Raw genomic sequence first — 26489 nt, forward strand, 5'->3', positions numbered from 1 at the left:
CTTGACTATTATATCTGCCTCTCTCTCTCTTACACACACACACACACACACACACACACACACACACACACACACACACACACACACACACACACACACACACACACACACACACACGTTTTATAACAAAAAGCGACAAAAGCCTTTTTTTTGACACAGCATATATTCATTATTAACATACATTCATAGGCAGTATAGTCTTCAGTGTATAAGTCTTTACAGATCTACAGTATGTCTCTATGATGATAGCAAGTTATTATAGGAAAGCTTGGCTTTATGATGGTGGTACAAGATGACAGTAGAGTCCTGAAAGTGGCATGAGAAACTGTGTGTGTAGTGTGTGTGTGCGTGTTAGGAAAGGAACAGGGAACACTTGGTCGTGTGATTTTGTGTTTGTTGCTGTAGGGCGAGGGCTCTATGTGCGCTTGGAGAGAAAGTGCTTCAGTCATCATGTGTGATGAACATGCTCGGCAACCCTCTGGCAGACCCCTTTCTTTGTATGTCTGAATGTGTATTTACATTATGTCTGTTTGGAGATGCAGGCATGTCGCTGTGTGTTAACTTGACTGTGTGTTGTTTGCATTAAGCTGACTAGCATTTGGCAGATGACAGCGTGCAGCACAAGGTCAGAACCCGCATCGATTCTCAAACGAGCACACAGGGTGATGCCAAGGACATGCGCCGAAGCTGACGTAGAAAGTGTTTTTCATGGAAGCTGTCTGGTGTGTGTTTGTGGCTAGCAGCTGTGGGTGAATGCAGGTGTGAGTGTTTTGTTTGACCGACGCCCATCACCTGCCTACTGAAAAAACAGGACACAGCTGACAGTGGCTTTCGTCCGTCCGTCATCGTCCTCTTGTCGTTAGGAAGACAGTGGATGAGTGAGTAGAGCAGCATCAGGGTGTTGCGGAGGGCAAAATAAGCGACTGAGAGGCAAATGAGCCTCAGCGCAGCCATGTATACTCAGAAAGCAAATCACAAAGTGTTCCTCTTTGTTGTTTTAGCCTGTCCTGTGACAGACTCGCAGTCTCCATTTTTGTCTCCAAGTGAGTCCCTGAAGCAGCAGCAGCAACAAGGGCTGACGGCCAACAACCCTCCTCCTTAACACAACCCCCAAACCCCCAAACTGCCTAGCCGTTTGTCTAGTTTGTCCATGATAATCTCCACTCGTCGGTTTGTCTGTAGTCCTTCTATAACTGCCCCTGTCAACCCCCTCAGCAAAACTCTCAACAAATAAGTTAAACATTACAAAAATAAGGATCAATGACAAACTAAATATGACTGTGAGGGAGCGAATCAGGAACTGAAAGATGCTCTCTACTTGAGAAGAAACAAACAGACTGTAGCTTTATAGGAAATCCCATGCCTAATCTACTGATGTCCACTAAGGTGGCAAAAAAAAATAAAGGATCGGATGACCTTTGACCTCTCGGGCAATCAGTCTGTGTCTGTTGAATAGCAGTAGGAGGCTGGGATGGTTAAAGGAGATGAAGGAACTAAACAAGTCCTCCCTACTCCCTCTTTTCTTTAGCCGATCAGGAGTACGGGGCATTTTTTGTCTATCAGCAGTTCCCTCTGTGCCTCCGCCTCCATCACCGGCACGTGTGAATCTCCACCATTTTACGGCACTGTTTGCATTTGACGTAACAGCACCAGTGGAACTTACAGCTGCACCTGTCCACCACCTCCACCTCCTGTGTCTGGAAGCCACGGCCGCAGCACATCAGCTCACAGCCGTCGATGGCCTTGGATGTTCGGTTACACTGGCGACCCACCGTGCCCAGCATCCCTGGCGTGCGTGGATCGTAATCGCAGAAATCTGGACTTGGTTCCAGGTAGACCAGGTCTTCATCCGTGTGAGGTTTGAACTGGGAATTGCGAGGAACAAGGACTTTGGTTGTGCCCACCTTCCGCTGCTCTACCTCGGTAGCGCCGTCAAACTTCTCCTTGATGATGTTGCCCACCTTGCGAAATGGTGGCATGGCTTTCCAGCAGGTCTTCACCTCACAGGAGCCTGAGACGCCGTGGCATTTGCACTCCACACGCATGTGAGACAGGATGGCCTGCAAGGATTCCAAAGAACATTTGGTTTGCTGAAACAGCTTTAAAAGCAGCAGATCTGGATGCCAACATCTGTTTCTATAACGCTGAATTTGCTCTCAGTAACACCTAAAACAAAAATGGAGCTTTGACTCGTATTTCTATTAAATGACTTGATACCTGACTGCATTTGTCTCAAATAATTTGTGTTGTCTTTTAGTTTTCTCACATTTTTTTAGATCTCTTTTCAGTAACTTCATATTTAATTTGGACTTATGTTAAATGACTGAAGACCAGACTTGATGTTTCTTTTTAAAAGAAACTTGACTGAAAATTAATGCAGTGCCACCCTACAAAAGGGCAAATCGAATTACTAGAGACTTGATTCGAGGGTTTATCTCTTATAATTTGGGGCTTAACTTTCTATTTGGTTATGCTCACTTGGACTTTTCTCGAATGGCTGGACTAGACTACTAACATCAACAACATTAAACTTAAAGAACTTGTGACATGATTTGAGAACTCTGGGTTTGACTTTCTAGGCTGACTTGAGAATTGACATTGACTTGTCACATATGGTGTGACACTTGGACTTGTCTTAAATAACTTGATCACAACTTGGCTTAAGCCTGTTTTTAACGTATATAATCCTGACTAGTTTTTTTTTTTTTAACTGAAGGACTAAAAACCTTTCAACTAAAAAAACACTCAATTTAAACTTATTCTCAAGAAGTTAAAACCTGACCTAGATGGACTTGTCTCAAATGACTTAAGATTTGACTGTAATGGACATCAAACCCCTACAAAAGGTAAAAACTACTTTTTAAAATATCTTGATCCTTTGAATGGCTGGAGACTTGACTTGGGAATGTGTCTTATAACTTGAGGCTTCTCATCTACTTGAGAGTTGACCTTGGATCTTCTGTAAATAAATTCAAGGTTTCAAGCTTTTCTTCAAGCTTTTTTTTTTTTGTTATCTTGAATGACTTGATTGTTTCAAATAATTTGAACATAAGCCACGGCTCTTTATCAACAGCAGTGGATTACCTTTCTGCCGGCCTCGTTGTTGTGCAGGTTCATGAGAGCCCGACTGGAGGACTGGCCTTTACTCCTCTCCCTCACATCGACAAAGGACTGAGAGAAGGCCACTCCATATGCAATGTTATCGCTGCAGCCTGACCACTGGAACCCTAATAAAGGATATTAATACAGAGACAAGAAACGGTCATTGTAAGGCTTTTAAATGTTGCACTGATACTATACCACAAGCTATTTTTCAGTCAGGTTTTATTCTTCATAAACTTATAATTTAATGTGGAAATGTGTGTGGGGTGGTTTTAAAATGTCATCATTAACAGTCTCACAGTTATGTCTGCTTGGAAAACAATTTTCATATTATATAGTCTTATTTCTGCATTAAACTGTACAGGATCAGTTGGCCCTTGTGTTTCCTTTTCTGAGTGTGTGTTTGTGTGAAAGAGTGAGAGAGACCTACCCTCTGGACTGACTCCATGTACATTGTGGTCACAACCACATTTTTCCAGCTCCCCGCTGCTGCAGGCCCTCGTGACCGCAAATGCCACACTGGCTGCTGAGATGGCATACACAAAGGCTGCTTCACGGGTGCCTAACACACAAGCATAAACACAAGCACACAGTCACATTGTGTCATTATGCAAATGAAAAGAGCTTGTACTTCTGAATGATCAGATAAAGTGTATGTGTGTGTGTATACACACAAAAGTGTGTTAAAATCTAAAGAATTGGGCCCAGACATTAATACGCTGGAGCCAATAGAAATGGAAACAAGCTCAAACATTTCACAGTATATAAAACATGATGAGTTATTTATGTTGCACTTTTGTAAATGCAGAACAGATAAACCTGTTTTAGCATTATAGACCAGCTTTAGTGTTGTCTGCCATTAAAGTGTCTTCTGGAATCGCTGCAGTGGATGATCTTACCTTGCGTGACCACTTTCCCAAACACAGGCATCGACTCCAGTGTGGAGCAGTTCCATCGACGGTTGCGAAACTGAAACTGACACTCATCTATAGCCAGCTGGGCTCCACGACGCACCGCATCCATCACCTCCACGCTCCGCTTACAGATCTGAACCTGTAGTGGACACACAGGAGCTGCGTCACCCACAAACGAAGAGCATGCAGCTAGAAAGTTTTTACTGTTCTGATCTAAGCTTAAAATTAGTGGCATGGATACTTTGAGAGGTGTGACAACAAAGGCAGCCGGAGGGGATATTTGTCTTTTAGGACTCACGTTAGCTAAAATGAGTCACTGGGTTGAACTTGTCAATTTTGTTGATGCTCTTGGGTCTTTTAGAGCATTCGTAATGGAATTATCTGGAAAATAATACAGTTTGCTGTGTTTTTCCACCTATCCAAGAAGCTTCCCCATCAGCATTTAATTAGTTTGTCACTTACACTGATAAGCAGGTCCATTTGTGCACTTCATGGATGTAGTATTCAACCCAGACTTGCTCCTCTAGCTAATGAATTAGCTCCCCACCCTCTCATCTGTTTATATAGTCATTTCTGAGTCCAAAACCAACATGGGCAAAAATATGAGTGCTTCAGAACAGATCCTCAAAAAACGGTTACGTTCATCTTTTAATTACGGTGTATTGTTACTACCTGTTTCGGCACTTCATGATGCTTATATGCTCAAACTTTCAGTATTAGCATAATACATTATAACACCTATGCTGCATGTGCTCTAATAATTTGGTTTGTTGGTATGCTGGTAGTTATGTAATACTTGTATTCTGTCAGAAACCAAAATACAAGACAAATTAAATTTGACCTGATGGAGGGGCCTCATGACAAGTAAGAGGATCATCAGAATTAAATTCCATTGTAAATTTTCCTGGAGGGAAAATGTCATTGTAATCAATCCGAAACTTGTCAAGAAAATTTCACCCCAACCACAAATGCCAACTTTGGGGTGGCGCCAGAGGAAAAGTCAGGGGATCAGCAAAGTCATGTCTGGGACCCGGGAATGTCTGTAGAAAATTATGTCCCAATATATCCAGTAGATGTGGAGATATTTCGCTGGATAATGAAACGTTTGGGATTACTGGTGGCACTACAGGAAATGTCTGGGGATCACCTGAGTCAATAGGAGTCAGGAATGTCAGTGTAAAAATCAATGGCAATGCAACCAGTAGTTAGTGAGACATATCAACATGCTAACTTTACTACCTCTAATTTCCATGAGCCTATGAGTTCCAACGATCATGGCAAAATTTTGTCCATATTGTTACCCATATGGTTTTCTTGAACATATGTAAACTTCTATATGTAGTTTTGTAAATGTATTCAGTTTTGTTTTGGATGACCTCTTGGATTTAATTTAGTAAATGGAGCCTATATGTTGTTAGTGAGGCAGGACAGACCACAGGTAACCGCTCAGTGTGCACGGCTGTGCGTTCAACTCAGGTTGGAATTTTCCAAGTTGAGGATTACAATTTCCAAGCTTGGAGTGTCCAAGACTGACAATACCGAATGTAAACGATCAAGATGGCTTACCACGAGAAACCTTTTTTTTTCATGGCAGGCAATGCATAGAAATCAGCAAAGCTTAGCTGGATATGGAACAGAGGAGGACAAAACAACAGCTAGAAGTGGCTGGAACAAATAATATCACCACATATCTGTTTAAAATACCTGACAAAGCAGTAAACCAAATGCCATAAATGTTGCAAACAATGTCATAATGTAGCCTAGAAGCCTTTGATGTATTCTGTAGATGCTACCATATCGAGTAACATAGTAGCCTTAGCTTGTTGGGGTTGATGTACAAGTCAGGCCCCAGTTTCTGAATCTTCCAAGGACTCATCTATGAAGTGTTGTCCTCTCAAGAGGAAGCAGGCTGGTTTTGTTTCTGCTAACAACTGACATCAGAAAACCAACGAGCTAACAATCCTTAAAACCGCTTTATGTACACTTTTTTTTTACGCTCAAATTCTTTGAATGTAGAACTTTTCAAGAATTAACAGCTTGGTTTTACTAGTCTACACTATCAAACCTTAAAAATGATTGATAGCAGTAGTTTATAAATTCTCAGTGATGAAAGTTGAAATTCCTTTGCAGGTCCTTCCATGAACATTTCAGGCTGGGTCCAAAAATGATTCAATCCCCCAGAGACCTCCATGTTAAAATGGCCAACTTTACAGCCTTAGGAAGCCATGCTTGTAGGCTGGTGCAATAAATATGTTTGCCCTGTATGGATAGTATTGCTCTTTATGTATATCCATACTGATATTGGAGTTTTGGGTGTGGACTGATGGACACTGATGGACAGCTCACCTTGACTGAATATAACTCTTTATAGTGAAAAACAAGTGCATTTGTAACTTCATAACTGACTTAGTAACTTATTACTACAGTTGAGTGGAGTACCTGTCTCTGGATCAGGCCTCGTAACCTCTCACACGTCTCCTCGTCCCTGATGCTCCCCACTGATGACAGCTTGGCGAGGTACCTAGTGGAAAAAACAACAAGGCTTCTTTAGTGAGCTCAAAAAAGCAATATTTCATTTTACAAATACACAGTAAATGGCCACAAGGTGGATTTGAACAGGGCTCTGCATTAAACTTTATGCTATATGGGTTGCTTGCTAAACTGGCTCCCTCCCCCTCCTAGATCATCATTCAGTGCAAATATGATACACAAAGAAATTTGTGAGTCTTGAACAAACATTTACTTGGAGCCTACAGGAGGATGCTGGTGAAGTAAGAAGAGTAAGGAGAGTCAGCCGTATGATGCAAGCAACAACTCGAGTATCCAGCCTGAACTAACTTGCAGACTTTCTTGAGCCATGCTCATCATTAATCATTCTTACAGTTGGGAAGCAGAGCTGCAAAAAGCTCCCGTGCCTTTGTGGGAATGTTTTGGATGAACATCCAAGTGCGAGGACATTGAGAGGAGGGAAAGTGGCTTATCACACAAACACACCACCTCCAGGCCAGACAGGTCAGGGAGATATACTGCACACACACACACACACACACACACACACACACACACACACACACACACACACACACACACACACACACACACACAGTCTAAGATATATGAGAAAATGGCATCAGTCTGGATGCCCTGACCCTACCACTTCCACCTCAGCCTCATATCTCAAGTCATAGCTTCACCTTACAGAAATAGGCTTTCTCATAACTACCCAAGCTGTGTACTGTCTGCACCCCTCAGTGTCCCAAGACGTCATGTGCATGTACATGTTGAGTCTAAAATGTTTTGTTTTTCTAAAACAAACAGATGTGATCCTTAGCTGTTTTCATTTTCCCAAAAATGAAAAAAAAAACAAGCACAGGTTAGAAATTGGTATCTAATAATGATTAATTTTATTTTGGTAAATTATTTAGGGAAAATGTGAAGGCTGAAGTTTAACTATTACACCTGCTTTTGTGAAATACAGCAAAATGGCAATTTTACAACAAGATTTTGCCGAAACAAAGACAGAAGAAAATAATAAAAAGAAAATAATAAATGAAGAATAATGTTTTATAAACAATGATAATGATACTAACACTTTTTCCTGAGTTCATATTTTATCTCTAATTTCAAGACACTTATGAATATCATTTTCATACAGTGTAGTGTCAGTGAATAAACTGGTGTATAAAAATATTAAAAATAAAAGTTGTATTCCATATGTACTTTTTGTTTGCTTTTTATGCTCATTTTTGCATCTTGCTGGAAATTGATGTCCAGCCTCATATCTGTGAGTAAATATCTGCAGAGGGAGATTCAGGAGGTGTTAATCAGCAATCACACAAGGCTACAGACCAGTTGGCAACCACCTTCAGTAGGGAAAAGTGAGTATTCTCCAACTGGTTGTGAGTGGTTTCTGGAGGTTGCTGTCACTCACTCACTGTCACACAGGTCTAAAAACTGGTCCTCAAAAAAACTGTTATTAATGCATCAAAAGGCTTTGCTAAGACATGGAGGGATGCCAAACCGTGTTCTTTAGCAGGCGAAATCCAAAGAAGAGCTGAGTATTGATCTCTCAGTTCTCAGGAAACACTGGATTGTGATGTGTTCTGTGTGGCTTCACAGCATCAGTATATATAGTAGTATATGTATTAACTCAAAATGCTCAAAAGCTGGCATACACTTTCAAATGTGGTATCATATCTAGATTTTGAAGTGAACACCCTGTTTTATCAGGCATCTTTCCACAGACCTGTGCTGGATTCTCAATCACATTTTGAAAGAAACACATGCACATTTGTTAAATGCAATTTATTTTCTTGCCACTTTTGGGGCAAAAAATGACCTTGAAAACTGAGGTTTTCAAGGTTTAATATAGTTAATGTTTGAAAGCATCTATTGTAACTTTTGGTCATTTCCAAAAGTTAGTAAAAAGGAGTCTAAATCTGAGATTAAAAAAAGAAAGCTTAGAAGCCAAAAAGTTGAAATAATGGGCTGTGACTAATTCTTTAACCACCTGTTGGTCTCACTGTAAGGTATTTCTGAAGGGAGAAAACGAGAGGGAAAAAAGAGCACTGCATATAGTTATATAGTCGTATAGCCATGTCTTTTTAGGAGACATGGCTGATTTTACTATGTAAGAAAGAATTCAGTAAATGGGCACTGGTCAGAGTTTGAATACCAAAATGTCCCTTAATAAAGGCAAATTCCAACAGAATTAACTTTTAGACTATTATTCTGTACAAGTAGACGTGTATTTCCTTCAGGTTCCCCCAGCTTCTTTTATGAGTCTTGGGTTATGAGTTCCCAGACCACACATACCTCTGTAAAGCCCTGCTTGCCCATCTCAATCAAGCCATGGCGCACAACCAGACTGCAAAGAATTCTTCTGTAAGATTACAGACCAAACTTTAATATAACACAAAGCCAGCTGAAGTTCTTTACACTGGCTAAGGCTATAGGTCGTTTAATAAAGTTGGCTCGTAGCCACTGCTCAACTCTTTTAACCTCTTAACATCCACCAGATCACTGGAGACCTTACTAAGATTAGTTTTCTTTAAGTCATATGCTAAATAAGTAAAAAAGCTGAAATCGCATGCATTCCTTTTGGCATTACAGCTTCCCTGTTTGGGTGTAGTGACGAGCGTTCTATAAAAAGGGTGGATGCTAACGTTACCAAAACACTAGCCCTGACTCTAGATGGGACACAATGACCTGGTGGATGTAACACGTGTTAATGGGGCAGTATTACGATGCCGTCCTTCTTGAGGTCAAACAGCTCCTCCTCCCCCTTCACCCTCTTCATCGCCACCTCTCAACAGCTGAGATAATGTCTTCCTCTCTCTTTCTCTCTGTCTGTTCCATGGACTTTTTCTCTTCCCATCCAGACAGCGTCTGGATTAAACACTCATCACTGTGATAACCCTACTCTCTGCCACTCTGCCACCTCTTAGCCGCATCTGCTCACATCCTCCCAAACGATTGACATCATGCGCTCAGAAAGTTAAAGCACCTCCATGCTGACCTTCAACAGAAAGTCTGCACTATTCTCTCATGTCGTGGACAACAAGCATTGTGGCTGAAATTAGCACTGATCAGCACTTCTGTGTTAACGATGGAATATGTAAAAATTTGAAATGGTTACAATTAACTCTATGAAATGTATCACATTTTAGTGTATTGCAGAAGTAACATGCTCTGATAAATAGTGACTTGCATGTTGGCTTGGACAACATGCAGCATTAAGCAACTACGGAGCCACAGAAGGTCTGAGCTGGAAAGAGAAAGTGTGGCTATTCATTTGTTGAGTCAGAAAAAGTGTGGGCAATGCGGAGGTGCTGTAAACTTGCATTCTTCCTAATGACTAGCAAGTGGGGGATTTCTCTTATTGCAAACACAAGTCATGCATGAAAGTCTTTATGAAAATGACCCCCATTCCTTCACAATTTATCACCTCATTTATTTTCAAATGTGTTCAGGGCTTCTGTGGCTACTTTCAAGTACTCTTTACAGGTTTGTTTGTTGCATTGTGATTTAATTTAGAGTAGACTAGATGATAAAGGAAGATGCTTCAAAAGACCTAAAGACTTCAAAATGAATGTTGAGTTAATCATTTAACAATAAACTGTCATTTTATAAAATATTTGTCTTTTTGAAGCCAAACTGAATCCATGTAAAACCCTGAACTTGAACCTTTAACAAAGGACACTAAAACCTGACATTTGCAGACCTCATTATTTAGTGACATCATCATTAAACAACATGAGAGTGTGAAGGATCATGAACAGTAATCAACAAACAGGTAATCAGAGGAGACATCATGTATGCATTTCACTGAAATGTTTATCTGTGATGTGCTAACATGTAATTTGGTGGAAAGAGGACTCGGATGTTTTGTGAATTGTACACAGTGTAGAAATGTCAACAAGCAATACAAATGAAAAGTGTAACAAGCAACAAGTACTGGAAGAATATAAATGGCTTACTGTCTGGACAAGATACATATTTATCATTATTATTAGAACATATTGGCTCAAAGTAAATTCCCAGCATATGTGGATTTGCACAACTCCAATCTGAACGACCTCCAACCTCCAACCTTTCTAATCAAGGCGCGTAAGTCAAAACACCTGTGCGCACACGCAGTGCCAAATCATATTTTATAAGTCACTCAGAGGTTTGGGTTTGTAAAAGGAAAATATCTACAAACTACAGCTACCAGAGTAATGTTTTTAATCAGAAAAAAAAGAGTACGAGGTATTTTACAAGACAGAGTACAATTAAATCCAATACATTCAAAGAAATGTACAATGTAGCGTACGTTTAAACGATAGCGCTGAAGACAAAGACACAAAGTCAGCAAATTGTATCACTAATCTGAGCCATGCGTGGTCCACCTGGGTCTTAGATCTGACGTCAATAAAGCTGAACAGTGTTGGGATCTTGAGCAATGCTGACAATGTGGAGCTGCTTTGGTAATCGTGTGTTCAGAGGGATTCATGCGGTAAGTAATACAAGCCACTCCAACCACAAGCTCTGGTGTCATACTATTAACTCACCATGCAACAAGTCACACTCCTGATTGGCTGTACTAAAATGTGCAAGTGTGTATTTTATTGATTATAAATGTAACTTCTGATTCCTCTTTGAAAGGTTAATGCTGTTGCAGAAACTGGGAAAGAACAGAAGTCCCCATTGAGCAAAAGTGGCTGAAAAGACATGAAACACGACTTTGCCAGTTGTTTGAATAATGTTGAGATTTGGTTAAAAAGTGAACGGTGCAAACATGACAGTTTTCCTTTAACTCTTCAGAGACAACAGTGCGAACCACGGCGCCCGCGTGTGAGAACAATAACTTTGGATTTGCCTGAAACCTGTAAAGATAAGGTCACCCTTCCTAGTCCAGCTAGGAAACTAGCAAAGTAAGTACACCCTTACTGCTTCTGTAGGAAGTAAGAGGGTAAGTAGCAGCCAGGTGCTTTTTGCAGTTTCCTGGTCTTGAACATTGAGATGTGTGTTAACACACAAACCACAGTCCTCTCAGGAGTGGATGTCGCCCCAAGGTCAGACTGCGCAACGTTCATAGAAATTACAGAAAAACCCAAACAGACCAGAAAATCTGCAACAGAATGAAAAACCCAGTCAAAGTGTGGACATCAGCCTGACTGAGATGCTGTGGTGGGATCTTATGAGAGCTGTGCGTGAATGAATGTCAGCAAACCTCAATGAACGGAAGCACCCCTCTAAAGAAGAGTGAGCCAAAATCCCTCCACAATTATCAGAGACTGATGATGATGAAATGATGACTTCAAGTTATTGCTGCTAAAGGTGGTTCTTTGTGCAAATTCTTTAAATTTAGCCTGGAAATGTTTTGCTCAGGTAAATCCGCACGGTTTCAAGGGAGCCCTGGGCCTCACGGTCGACCCTCTAGCTCTCTGTGAGGTACATCCTCTGATCATTTTCAACAGGTCCTGCCCCTCATCTCCCTCCCTCCATCTGAACTGGATCGAGTCCACTTCAACTCTTCTCTCTGATTTGCTCGATTGCAGTTGCACGGCTCTCATCAAAGACATGTGGGGCTTTTGATCTGTCTTTGTTTTCTAGCATAGCCTTGGGCATGGTGCTACGTTTGGGTCAAGGCATCCAGCTGGGAGACCGTCAGTCAGCACGAAATAATCCCCCAAAACAAAAAAAGGCCCAAAATCGCAAAACAACTGACAGCAGCACCCACACAAAGAGACAGAAGCAGCTGGATGGCATCGCTCTGGCCTGACATTCACCCTGGAAACATTTAATAAACAATGGATAACTTGTTATTCAGGTAATTTCATAGATGTGTGTGTGTGCGTGGGAAAGCTAGTTGAAGGCCTTGGTTGTGTGCGTGAGTCCTCTCCCACTTTATCTGTTCATTTTGCAGTGTATACACTTCACTTCCCAGAGATGAGGTTAACAAAACACCTCTACAGAGGAGTCAACCCGTAGAAGGACAGAACACTACACACACACACACACACACACACACACACACACACACACACACACACACACACACACACACCATCATCCCGGTTTCTCCCCCTCTTCTCCCTCTGTCTCTCGGGTCTCTGGTGCTTGCGTGCCTAAATCTCAGAAGCCTAAGCCCAGTGGAGCCAATGGTGCTGTGAAGGCTGCGACGTGTAATGCAACACAAACACACAGCGGCCTGCGAACGCACCGCGCTTCAGGTGGAATGCTCCATACCTTTCACCCTCCACCCCACGCTCATGAGAGGCTGAAACTGAAAATAACAGATAAATATAAACAGAGCGCCATCATAACTGCAGGTTTATTGCAGCTACATAAAAAAGAAATGAATATCATTCAAAAACTCCTGTTTGTATTTCTATAACAATATGAGCCCTGTGTCACCATCAGAGATGGGCAGTAACGCGTTACTGTAATCCCATTACTTTTTTCAAGTAATGAGTAAAGTAAGGGATTACTATTGCAAAAAAGTAATTAGATTACTGTTACTTTCCTTAAGCACGCCGTGATTCTGTTTGTGAGAGTGTCTCATGACAATGACGTACGAGCGTGCGACGCCCGTGGCAGCAACAGACGTGTGCAGATCAACAATGGATAACATGACATTACTTTGAATTTGACTCTGTAAAAAGTGACAAAAACATTAGCGTGCGCTGTTCACTCTGCGTGGGAAGAAAACTTTTTTTACAGCGAAAAATTTAACTTGAAATCTGAGCGAGCACCGAGCACGCTGCCACGGGAATGTGACATTCACTGAGAAACCCCCGGATCCTCCCACTGACATGACCACTGTGGCACCGGGCAAACCTCCACCCGCCCCACTCCTGCTAAACAGGTGACAACAGATTTAAGAGCGACTGCTGAATCTTTGATTTTATTTATTTTCTGCTGTATTTTGCCCTTATTTTTTTTGAAAGAGTGAATGTAAACATAAAGCATTATTTTATTTTATATGCTGGAATATGCAGAAAAGAGGTTCAAATGTTAAACACATTTCTTCAAGACAACGACTGTTGCATATAATTAAAATTTTGCAATGTGCGTAAAATTCAAACTAATAAAACAAGTTTTAAAAAGAGGCTTTCCATTTGTTTCAGTTTTGTATGATGCATTATGCAGAAAAAATAGAATTGGGCTGAAAGGTCTTTTGCTTTATTGCATATTCAGGTTGTGTATCATGTTTTTAAAAGTAACTTAGTGATAAGTAACTAATTAGTTTTGAAAATAAGTAATCAGTAAAGTAATGGGATTACTTTTTTGGAGAAGTAATCAGTAATAAGTAACTATTTACTTTTTTCAAGTAACTTGAACAACACTGGTGGCCATTAATAAAGCTTTTTCATATAACTCATTTATAAAATGATAACATTTTGTCAGGTGTATTAAAGTACTCTAAGCTCAAATATAATATCTGGTCAAACACCCACGACGCTCCTGGTTCGAAGCTGTAAAAAGTCTGTGATTTAAGATGTTGCACTAAAACCAGACAGAGTGATTTTTGAACCCATGTAGGTTCAGGGGTAGAGACTAAGTTCAGTTAATGTTCATCTTTTTTTAGCAGAATACTGTTTGCAACACCCACAAACTGAAAAGCAAAACTTCATCTCAGATGTGAGATAGATATATTTTGTACCAAAACTACCATCATGCTTTCAAGGGCACACACACAAACAAACACACACACACCCTACACCAATGCCACCAGGAAGTACCCGAGTGCAAACCAGGATATGTTGGTACGTATGAACCTTGTTGGTACAGACTGTAGTGGCTATATGAGATATCAGTACAGACAAATGATCAGAATCAGCAAGTACCTTGAAGAGAACCAGCTGAGGTAAACTAAGTGCAAATGTACAGAGGAGAGCTGCTATTTAGACTTTCTCTCTTCTTTGCTCTCTTCCTGTATCAAATATATAGATTAGAAAGAGAGAGAGGGGAATGTAGAATGACCAGTTAACCTAACCCTTCTGACTGTAAGTCTTTGGACTGCAGGAAGGAGCCAGAGTACCTGGACAGAGTGCACAGAAACACCCCTGCTCGGTGCTAGATTTGACCTCTCTTCTTTCAAAAGTCTCTCTTCTCACCACAAAAATAAAAAGAGGGCCAAAAGGAAGAGAACCTGCAGACAAGAGAGAGCTGGGGTAGAAGCTGTGATCTGTGCTTCAGTCAGTCTCTTCACACAAAATGACACAAATGCTTCCAAACTGCAGCACACTCTCTGCACCGCCATCGTCTCCAGTGTGTATTTATATGAAAATATCCTCATGTTTGACTTTCCAGTACTGAACACACAGCAGAGGTACACAGTGACCAGTAAATATAGAATAAATGGGAAGTGCAAGGAGGAGCGCTGCAAGAAAAGAGTCTTTTCTGCCGAGGGACTGTGTGCTTGTTTTACAAGAGCTGAGACAAGCCTGCTACCAGTTACAGTCAACATGCACTGACGGTCATTTTTCAGCAGCGCAGTAAAAGCAAATAAAATAATAAACTTTTACAATGAGCACTGCTGGTGGAGAACATGAGGGCAGTATACATTCAAAAACAAGTGGCCCCAGCTAACCCTCAGTGTGCCCTCTGCAGTGTTTCACACAGCATGTAAAGCAGATACTGACCTGTAGAGGGCACTATTCTCTCAGTTTGGCTTAAGCCACCTTCCTACACTGAGCATCAACACAGAACTAAACTCTCCAGCTTCTAAACTTCCTGATGGCTTTACGCTGCTGTGAACAGCCAGTGTTGTACATGTGCCTGTACAAATTAGTATTTGGAAAACACTCTGGCAGTGGCAGAGGCTTCTTGTCCACATATCCATCTGTAATAGGGTTACAGCTGACCTTATATGGAAGTGCAAAAATGATTGACCCATGACGGATAACATTTAAGAATCCCTAACGAAGGTGTCAGTGTATGCCACATGGAGATAATCAAGATATCCAAACATTTTCTGTCTCCAAATATGTGCATTATAAACGATATAAATACTTTATATCCAGCGTGCGAAGGAACCTGAATAATCCACTTTGTCAAATCGACGCAATGACGTTGCGCTTGCAGTGTTTTATAACCCAGTCTTCCAGAAACCACATTCATGCTGACTGGATTTGCAGCAGGCGTTTTTACACCACGATCAGTAAAAATAACTTTTTTAAAATTTTTATTTTATTTTGTTATTTGAGTGTTTCCAAGTGGCAACACTGGTGCCAAAAACAGCAGTTCCTCCAATAGGCACTTGACATTGGGATCCTAAAGCTTCAGTGCAGATTCTGAGGCTGCATATGGCTTGCTGTGTGGTACAAACTGTGCCTCAGTTTTGGTGAATGAAGTTATATTATTTTAGTAGTTTTTTTAGCACCGTTCAGCAGGTGTCTGCACTGTATGACTGCAGCTTGAAACTGCTTAAAAGCAGAACTTCAGTGAGTACATCTGCATGACATTTCTATTTCACATTTGAAGCCAGCCTGTTGCTTTTTGATTCAAACCAGCGGATGGCCAAAATTGCCAAGCGTGTATAGCCCAAAGAAAAGAAGAAAAATGACATCTGAGTGCAGCGAATGGCTTCACAGTAAGTATTCTGATCACTTCACTCCACCTACACACAGGTTTACTTCTTTATTAGATATGTTCTTATTATATATTTAAAAAATATTATATCTGTTAACCCAGGGTAATGGGTAAGACATGTTTATCTCAAGTTAAAAAGAAAATATATAAACTTTAAAAAAAAAAAGCCTTAAATGTAAATATGTGTTAGGAATGGCAGAATGTAAAATGTTTTGGGATAGCACAACATTTGCTCAATTATATATGCAGTTAATGCTTTTTCTTCACCCCTCTTTTATTATATAATCTAATTAAGCAGGATCATCTCTGCATTTATAAAGCAAAGCATCGTTCGGAAATGGGCTTAAAACAAAGAGAAGCAAAAAGTTAAAAGTAGAAGCACCTCATCACTAAAAAAGACCCGCAAAATTAGTTTTTGTGTTTGTGTTTTTGTTGTTTTCTTATGAGCCCTCATCGCATGCATGATCTCTCCCTCTCTGCATGTCAACACCGCTGACATGCAGTAGCTGGTTTAAGAAGCTGGTGTCGGCGTTGTTTGGTGGATGTGTCGGGTGTTGTATTCATTTGAGACATAATACTCAAAATGTCCTTGTGACACCCGCACAAAAAATAAAAGTAGGGGAGAGAGACAGTACCTTCAGCGGAAAGAATGAGAGATAAGGAGGGGAGGATGGAAAAAAGCTCAGAGGGAATCGTTTAAGGTCAGACGGTGAAGGCAAGAGAAGGAAAAGTGGCTGTGAGGCAGGGAGATGGTTAAGTGATAAAAGATTAAAATGTTAAAAGGTGAGAGGTCAAACAGTCTGATGAGTTCAATTAATGCACAGTCTACAGTTTGCTCTGCAGCTGTGTGTGTGTGTGTGTGTCTGCGCGCCTCTACGTTTGTCTTGGTGTATTTATATGCTGCTGGCTCCACTAGAGCTGCTCATTTCCCCCTAAAAATAACATGCTCTGCCAACCCCACAACCCTCACACACTTGCACACAAAAACACATTTTCACACACGTTTGGAGAAAGAAGCAGTAAAAGCCATGAAATTAACCTCCTGCCTGGTAGCCTCAAAAGGCTACGAGCCAATTACTGTGTGTGTGTGTGTGTGTGTGTGCGTGTGTGTGTGTGTGTGTGTTCGTGTGTGTGTGTGTGTGTGTGTGTGTGTGTGTGTGTGTGTGTGTGTGTGTGTGTGCGTGCGTGTGTGTGTGTGTGTGTGTGTGTGTGTTCGTGTGTGTGCGGGAAACAATAGCTGTGAACAGCTGATTATTTCTAAATGCAGGACTTGGCCGTGTCTGATTCCTGCGACATGTACCTGTGGCCGTTTCTGTGTTTAGGTAACATTAGCCAGCTAACTGGATGGTTTTGTGTAGCTGGGTTTGGTAGGACAAAGATGATAGGCATGCATGATGATATCAGCTTGTGAGCAAGCAAGTCTCTATTTGTCGGTCAAAATTCTCTCATTCGGGTGATAAAGCTAGTAGTCAAAGTATGCTGCTGTCAATTTCCTTAAAAGCTGACAAATAGAGGCAGAAAAAAAATTGGTGGATGGTACATTTAAAAAATCATCTTCTTTAATAAGCCAAGACATAAGCTAACATGGGCTAGAAAGAGCCAGATGTGGCTAGAATGTACATAGAAGAAAAGCGATCAATAATCTGACTGCAGCTATTATAACCCCAAGATATACAATCATCTTCCATTTATCCAATTCAGAGTGGGAAGGCGGCCTTATGGTAGGAAGTCATTGGACACTTAGTTTGGATCCCCTTTGCTTTCAGTCTTAATTTTTCAGGGTACATTTTCAGCAGATTGCTCATCAGAGATTTTGGTCCATGTTGTCATGACAGCATGGATGTGATTTGACCTTTGTGACAGGGTGTATTGTCCTGCTGGAAGCAGCTGCCAGAAAGAGTGTACACTGTGGTTATAAAGGGATGGACATGGTCAGCAACAATACTCAGGCAGGCTCATCTGGTACTGAGGTGTCCAAAGTGTGCCAAGAAAATATCCTCCACACCATTACACCACCTGAGATCCTCCAGGATGGATCCATGCTGTCACGTTGTTTGGTCCATTTTCCAGTTTTTCCAGTCTGCTGTTGTCTGACTTTGCCCTCAGTTTCTGGTTCTTAGCTGACAGGAATTGCAACTTGTGTGGTCTTCTGTTGCTGTAGCTCATCTGCATCGACGTTCGCCGTTGTGTGTTACCAGGTGCTGTTTTGCATAGCCTGGTTATAACGAGTGGTTATTCAGTTAGTGTTGCATTCCTATCAGCTTGAAGCAGCCGGACCATTCTCCTTTGACTTCTGGCATCAACAAAGAAACTTCACCAGAAGAACTGCTGCTCACCAGTTATTTTCTCTTTTGTGGTCCTGGAGATGGTAAGATTGCAAAATTCCAGGTTCTGAAATACTCAGAGCAGCCCACCTGGCACTAACAGCCATGTCATGCTCAAAGTCACTTATATCACCTTTCTTGCCCATTCAGATGCTCATTTCAACATCAGCAGGTCATCTTGGCCACGCCTGAATGCACTGAGTTTCTACCATGTTGATTTGATTAGATATCTGAGGTAACAACCAGTTGTACCAGTGTACCTAACAAACTGGAATAAAGAGGATAGAATAGGATTGTGTCCGAAGAGTTCAATTATTAATGCCTTTTCCCACAGTGTCAAAGACATTTTTATGATTATTTTTTTTTAATTTTCACATTCAGGTTGGATAGATAAGGAGATAAGCTGGCTTGTGAAAATGACATCCTTCATGCGGAGCAGGCAGGTTAGGACTTGCACCATTTACCGCTCCTGCTTACTGTTTACACAGTTAACACATGTGCACATAACCCAAGTATTGTACATAACACTGGATATATAAAGAAGTCCCCGTGCATGTGGTTAGCATGGTTCTTCTCACCTTTTCTGCTACCAAGTTAACACTACTCTATAGAATTACCTACTTTATACTTATACAGAGAATCCTATGAACAAGTGATTGCCTGCTCCGACTTAAAAAACGTTATATTCAGTTCAGTTTTAGTCCCCTTGCATGCTTTATATTGTGAGGTAAAGACCCCGCAGTAGTTTAGGGTCTCATGCATTTGTTTCAGGTCATCTTGAATAAAACATTAAGTCAGTTTTGTAAATTTTGATCTTTCTGAGTTTCTTGTCTTTGAGAAATCATTAGCTATGAGCTTTTTTACTGTCAATAAAATGAACATTAGTATCGTCTATTGTAACGCTACAATAAGATACTGAAGATACTCATTCTATTAACATGGGCACCATTTACAGTGTTGCCAGTTGTAGCAACAGTGGAACAACTAACTTCACATTGTTTAAGAACACTTGTCTGCACCTATGACTGTCCTGCATCTGCGTACGGTTGAGATATTTTTTGGAGCATTTCCTATTCCTGCCTCACAGGAGCATCACAGACGCTGTAGTACAAAAGCAGAAATGCAGTCAGCTGTTCACACCACAGGACCCCCCAGACCTCCAAAAGCGTGTTATGTCTTCTAAACGCCCCGTGCACCTCTCTGTTGGTCAGCCAGGGCTGCTTGTCTTTTAGCGGTGCCGGCGTTTCCTCGTCAGCCCCCAGCAGGACCGGCTGTAATCTGGTTATCCCGTGGCTCCAAGTGTGCCACGATAATTGCACACACTCTGGTGACAAGAGGGCTCGAAATAACATGCCACTGATTTACCACATGTGCGAGCGTGTGAGAGAGAGAGAGTGCGCGTGTGAAAAGCAGTGTGAGGCGCCAGTGTGTACCGCAGGGCTTTCTCTGACTACTGATCAGCTGCCATCTCTTTATCACCTTACCATGCTCGTCCAGGACGCGCAGTACGCTAAAACCAACACTTTGCCCTGCTTTTAACTTCCATTCAAGACAATAAGAAGACACTGCTGAATCTGTCGCAGACAAATGTCAAGTAATCTTTTTGTTGCCACTGCAGTTATTAATTATTTTAAATCGTCCTTGGCGTCAGTTTAGCACGTTATCCTTACAATATTTGCAAACAATATTGCTCAATAACAATAATAACACACAGTCAGTTAAACTCCAGGGATATTGATTTGTCCACTTTGGAACAATAAACCAATGTCAATCCACTTAACCTGCTTTAGGGCAAATCATAGTGACGACAGATGCAAGGAGAGGCAGAGACAAGACAGCTCCCTCGTCTGATAGATCTTTCTCTTGTTTGCTTTTTGCTGGTGTCCCTGTCAGTGCTTGTAGCTTGATGTCAGGGATGATGTGTTAGGACCAGCAAGTTAGATTCAGGTTTGGGGAACCTGAGGACCAATCAGTGGCGTCAATATCTTCGTCATCCAGGAACTGCGTACACATACCGGCCACTTGAGGTCAGGGTTGTCCAGGGCCCACTACACCGACAGTGTGAGCATGGTCTCATCTGTGACGAGAACAGAGTGCCAGTGGCAGATCTGCCAGTTCTGGTGTTCTTGAGTGAGTCTTGCCGATTGATCTGCGCAGTGCTATGCTGTGAGCAACGGCCCCATCTGAGGATGCTGAACTCTTATGCCGCCTTCAGTGAGTCTGTTCCTGACAGTTTGAGTCTGCTCCTGTTTGCTGCACAAACAAATACCAGCCCTGCTATTGGGTTAACCCACCCTCTTTTCATCCAATGACCCATCTCCTGCTTTCTCCTCCATAGTCTTGACACTGTGTTGGGAGTCACAGCACACCTTTCTGCAACATCACGTGTAGAAGTGTCATCCTCGAGGATTTGCAGCTGAAATGGATCCACAGTGGTTTATGCTTCCTTACTGACTTCCCTGAAGTCTAACTGGCTTTGTCTGTCTATACTCTGATGATTGAGTGTTCCCTTATTATTTTTGCAGATGATCCTGTTAGAGGAAAAGTTAGAAGCTAACCAGGGATTTTATAAGTCATCATGAGCAGGACGGCGTCTATACAGCAACACCCACTCAAGTCAAAGGTATCAATAGAAGAAAAGCTAAGTGTGATCATCTGGTGGCCGTGGATTTCTGCACAAAATTCCATCTGGTTAGGACATTTCACTAAAAGCCAAAGCAGTAAAACTGATGGAGGAAAAGCGATGGACGTTTTGAGGTTACTAATTGGAAGATGGGTCGGAGACTCTGTCAGCTGGAAAGTGTCCTGGGAGGAGACAGGTGGCTAATTTCTGTGTTTACACTCTGTCAAACAACAATATCGGATTCTTTGCAGTTCGTTTGCGGTTGACAGTTGTAGCGCTGTTGCGCAATATTGAGACGATCACAAACCTTTGTTTTTACCCAGGTAAAAACTAATTCCAAAATGGTCCTGTAATGTGAGCTGTATGCGGATACGTTATCTGATTAATCACATTCTTTTCATTGGTATTCGCTTTTTCTCGCTTTTGTCATCTCGATTATGGCCACAGTTTTAATTATGTAAATAAATGAGGTGGAGTTAAGTGAACGACTTGTCAGCAAACACTCTATACATCATGGCATGATTCTGCATGAGCTCTGGTTTTATTCCAGGGCAGAGCTGAGGCCGATGATAGTGCCTGTGCCTTTGAGGGCCTAGCTTTGGTTTATGGTATGAGGCAGCTGGAGCTTGACCTCCTCAGCCTGTGGTCTGCCTTACTTTATGGTGCTCAGGTGCACAAACATCCTGCATTAATGCATCTTTTTCCTGTATGCAGATCGGTTATTCACATCCAGATTACGTGTTTATACCAAGTGTAGATGGAGAATACATCTGTGTGTGTGTGTGTGTGTGTGTGTGTGTGTAGGTGTTTGTGTGTGTGTGCATGTGTGCATGCGTGTGCACGTATGTAAGTGGCTCCCATTCCCCTGCACAGTGTAGTGTGGTAATTACTGAGCGTGTGCCACTGTTGGGGGACATGCCAGCTCACATACTCAAGTTCAAAAATCACAAAGACACACACACACACATACACACACACCCACAAGGCCAGGAGCAGCGGGCAGGCGCAGCAGAACCAGTTGGTGCAGGGTAAGAGGAAGCCGAGGAGGAGGAGGAGGGTGATGATAGACAAATTAATGAAAAGCAGCATTCAGATCCCTGCTTGTCAAACGGGACACTAAATGTGACTCAGCAGCCACAGAGATCTGGCGGATCACATCCTGGTGGATGGGCTAAAGGTGACACGGAGAGCTGCAGGTGAAGTAAACAAACAGCCCGGTTCAGGCTGCGGTTCAGCGTGATTTAAGAACAGCTGAGAGGCGTGACGAGCAGTTTAACCTCCTCGTCAGTCAGGATTTTAAGAGCTCTATACCGGAACACAGCCTCAGCATTCAGTGTGACTCTACTAGCCTTTATTGCTTCAACAGAAGTTGTAGTTCACTCAGTTATTTTGTAATATCAACTAACATGCACATTATTACTTTATAGGAATGGATTTGTTCTCGTAATTCATAAAAGTGAAAATGCCCAGAAGTTTACCAAAGGCTAATTTTAGCTAGATTTCATGATGTCATCCTTAGCTATGGAACAGAAACGAAACAGGCGTGTGTGTGTGTGTGTGTGTGTGTGTGTGTGTGTGTGTGTGTGTGTGTGCGTGTGTGTGTGTGCGTGTGTGAGTGCGTGTGTGTGTGTGTGTGCGTGTGTGAGTGCGTGTGTGTGTGTGTGAGTGCGTGTGTGTGTGTGTGTGTGTGTGTGTGTGTGCGTGTGTGTGTGTGTGTGTGTGTGTGTGTGTGTGTGTTCCAGGATTTCAGTTTAGGAGTATGACTCAGCATATTCCCGATCCTAATTATGTCATAGTGATAACATCAGGGTTATTTTGGCTTGGAGACAAAGCATTGTTATGTTATTATTATTATACATTATACTGAAGTGCCTTTGTTACAAACAGGGGCCAAGTAGTTTTAAAGGTGTGGGTATTTACTGGGCCGGAAGGGTCGACTGGTCTGATAACAACACTATCAAGTTGCATTATGGGCAACGTAGGATCAAGCTCATGAAGAGCTTAATTCTCAGGACAGAGTTAATTTCGGGGTATTCTAGATTTTCCCAATTCAATTTTTCTAAGAGTTTGGAACTGTTTGGAAGTGTATCACTAAATCCTTGTACTGTCCCCTTAAACCCCTGATTTTCAGTGTTTCTATTTCCAGATTTCTATTGCCCGGTGCAGTAAGTCGAGTTATAAGACACATTAAAACGGTAAGCGCATATCCTTGGATTTAGTCTGCATCCCTTCTAGTATCTATTAAGACTAAGACTTTTGAATTATTGCATGATACGTGTTGATTATATTGAAATATATATATAATTTGAAACTAAAGGTCAAATATGCTCATTCAACTTCTGTTATGGTTTGTCTGCTTTTGAAGCATACTTCTATATATCTCGATATCTGAAGCTTCTCTACTGCTTTGGGCATTAAGTTTAAATAAAAACAAAACTAAAAGTAGTGACTGGATTTAGATTTGGTCAAAGGAATAATCATGAGCTGCTAATATAACTCTATCAGCATGTCCCTTTCCTTTCCTCCCTCCTTTAAAGCCCAAACACTTCCCTCCAGGCTGTGGAATGTTTGCTTGAGTTCACACTTATTTAATTCATTCAGTTAAATTATTAACTAATAATTGAAGCTCATTTAAATCCCCCCTTTTTTAACAAATGTGAAGAAATCCACTGATTTGGCCAAAACAAACAGAACAAAAACCAGTAAACACAATATTGGGCAAAATAATGGTAATTACTTTTTGCCATTATTGAACAACACTAGTGGGCATCAGTCAGACTCTTCTTCCCTCAGCTTTGCAAAACCAAACACATTACAGCGTTAAACAACCACATCTGATTGATGAATCATTAGCCAGTGACCATACTGTTTTATTCTCCTATTTTGACTTTGCTTGTATTTTACAACATGAACAATGTGTAATATTTGGTCTTGAAATGTGCAGCTGACATCATAAACTCATCAGGAGAGTGTTTAACGAGGTCACAGATCAAGACACCTGAAGATAGTTTTACCACAGAGTTCTATACAACAGAACAGCTTTTTGCAACTACAGAAGTCGCCCCCTGCTGGCTTCACACAGAATACGTGTTCAAAACTCATGCCATGTCCATCTTCTGTATACAATTTATGGTTCCACACAAGTCAACTGACTACATCAAGACTACTGTATGTCAAAATCCTAGTATAAGTAAATAACATTGCATGCAACTCCCGTCTTCTGTCCAATCAGGTACAGTGGTAACCTGCTCTGTTACACAACAGGTGTAGTTATTGCATGTTTCAGAGCCACTGTACTAACAGCAATGCTGAAACTGCTTCTCATCCTCTGACCCTTGCTGAAGCGTGGAGGACTCACACACAGATTTTCCTCAACAGTTTAATCCTGCAGAGCAGACTGGCAGCTCGGCAGCCTGCCTGTACATGCCTGCTGTGTGCTGCTGTCACCACGCCTTCAGCCCCAAACAGCACAATTACCCTGTACTCAGTGACAGAGTTCAAGGTAGGCAGTGCTGTTTGGCAGGGCTTTAATTTAACTTACTCTGATGAATCTGTCAGCAATATCAGTCAGGCCGTCTGCAGCACCAGCCTGACGTAAACACAGAAGGCTACTATAACTCTCCCTACTATGAGGAAATAAAAATACAAATCGTCAAGTGAGTAACCACAGTTTGAGAATACTGTAGTTATTAGTTACTACATAGCTCTCTGTCAGCTCGACTTCATATCAACAGAGCCTCGATTCTATGGAAGAAGGGGGGGAAATGAAACAGTCCCCCTGAATGATGAGCACTGCTTGTAAATTTGCTAAAGGTGAGTGGAATGAATGGCAGTAGAAAATGGAGCGGAGCCTGCAGAGGAATGCAGAAACCCACCTATCCACCTCCCACAGGCTGCCTTCAGAGCAGGCACACACACGCGACCCAACCGACCGGCCCCCAGAAGAAGAGGTGGCACGGTGCGCTTCGGCTACAGCGTCGGGCTGTGTGTTACACCTTTTGAAAACAAATGCATGATACTGATGTTTTGCTTTTAGTGACCTCACTGAACTTCTTATCTTTAGTCACGCACCCATACCATTAGTGTTTGTTTGCAAAATTGAAGTTGCTATTTTATTTCACTCATTTAAAAAGGTTTAAAAGGGAGTACTTTAGTTCAAATAAAAACCTGCTGTTTCTCTACAAGTTAAAGAAAGGGGACTTTTATTTGTATCTATATATGCATTTATTTATCTACTTCATGCCTGGTCTGGTTTCTCAGAGTAGGAGGAATTGTTCAGTTTTGCAAAAGAGAAAAAACATAATTCAAAAACTCCCTCCTAATTTGACTTTTTGCTGCTGATAAGAGCAGCACACAGGAGCCTCACATTGAGTTTGCCCACTTTTCTCTTGGGCTTTATGTTAACTTTTTTTAAACCAGTCAGTTAATTACGTTATGTAGACAAAAATCTTTAACTTTTTTGCGCAAAATGCAATTTATCGTCCAATCACTCCAAAACAAACAGCTGACCAAACTTTGGCTTTTTTTGGGGGGGGGGGGGGTAGCCATATTAGTAAGTTATTAAGTCTGAAAGAGAGAAAGTGAGAGAGAGACAGTGTGTGCCTGATGGTTAACCATTAACCTGTGCGCCCACTGAGCCGGGGTGGGGGGTTAGACGAAGATGATGTGTAGATGAGGAGGAAAACAGGAGCACAGGTGAAGTACAAGAGCGGAAATTTGTGGATTCTGGTTTAGAAATGTGAACGTCCAACTTACAGCCAGTTACTCGCGTTGGCCGAGAGAAGCGCGCAGCAGAGCATCAGGACGCACCGAAAAACATATTCCTCGGTCATCTCGAGAGGGAAGGAGGGGGGTCAGTGAGAGCCGAAATAATCCCGAGGTGGACAAGGGGGTCGTGCACAGCCTAGGCTGTTAATCCATCATCCCGCATCCAATGGGTCCTGCACCGGGGAAGACGCGCAGCTTCACGGTCCGTCTGCCCGGTTCTCCCGTCCCTCCTTCTGTCACTGCGCGCTCAGAAGGGACGGGGAGAGGGGCTCCAAAGGGATGCTTAAAAAAAAAGATCTAGTGCAGCTTTGGCTGAATCGACCCTTCTTCGGAATCAACTTGTTTGCTTTCCTTCTCTGCGCCGGGAGAGCGCGTGGAGGAGCAGTCAAGTTTAAAAGCCAAGATGAAGCAGCTCTCCGCCGGTTCTTCTTCCTCCCGCTGCTCTTCTTCACTTGAAGCTTTATCACCCGCTGCCGGCTGCCGCTCTCAGACAAGCGGGGCTCTCCTGTCAGCGTGCTGGGGAATCTCCGACCTTAGCCCGAGACATGCGCGCACACACACGTACACACACACGCGCGCGCGCATACACGCGGGTCCTCCTCACACACTGCCGTCTCCTTGAGCGTCTGGCAGAAGAGAGAGCGTGTGCACTGACTTTAGCTGAGGGGCGGCGCGAGG

The 26489-nt window shown here is 42.1% G+C and overlaps 1 protein-coding gene across 1 annotated transcript; it reads right to left on the reverse strand.

The window, feature by feature from the left end:
• Positions 1-38: 38 nt before the first annotated feature.
• On the reverse strand, positions 39-26489 carry wnt4 (wingless-type MMTV integration site family, member 4). The gene is made up of 6 exons (XM_080891545.1): positions 25800-26489; positions 6456-6537; positions 4002-4155; positions 3533-3664; positions 3085-3227; positions 39-2060 (listed from the first exon to the last, which is right to left on the reverse strand). Exons 1-6 carry the CDS (start codon positions 25874-25876, stop codon positions 1590-1592), a joined length of 1059 nt encoding a protein of 352 aa, XP_080747671.1. The 5' UTR covers positions 25877-26489; the 3' UTR covers positions 39-1589.

This window comes from Rhamphochromis sp. 'chilingali', assembly GCF_963969265.1.
Source record: "Rhamphochromis sp. 'chilingali' genome assembly, chromosome: 9".
In the NCBI taxonomy this organism is placed as follows: Eukaryota; Metazoa; Chordata; class Actinopteri; order Cichliformes; family Cichlidae; genus Rhamphochromis; species Rhamphochromis sp. 'chilingali'.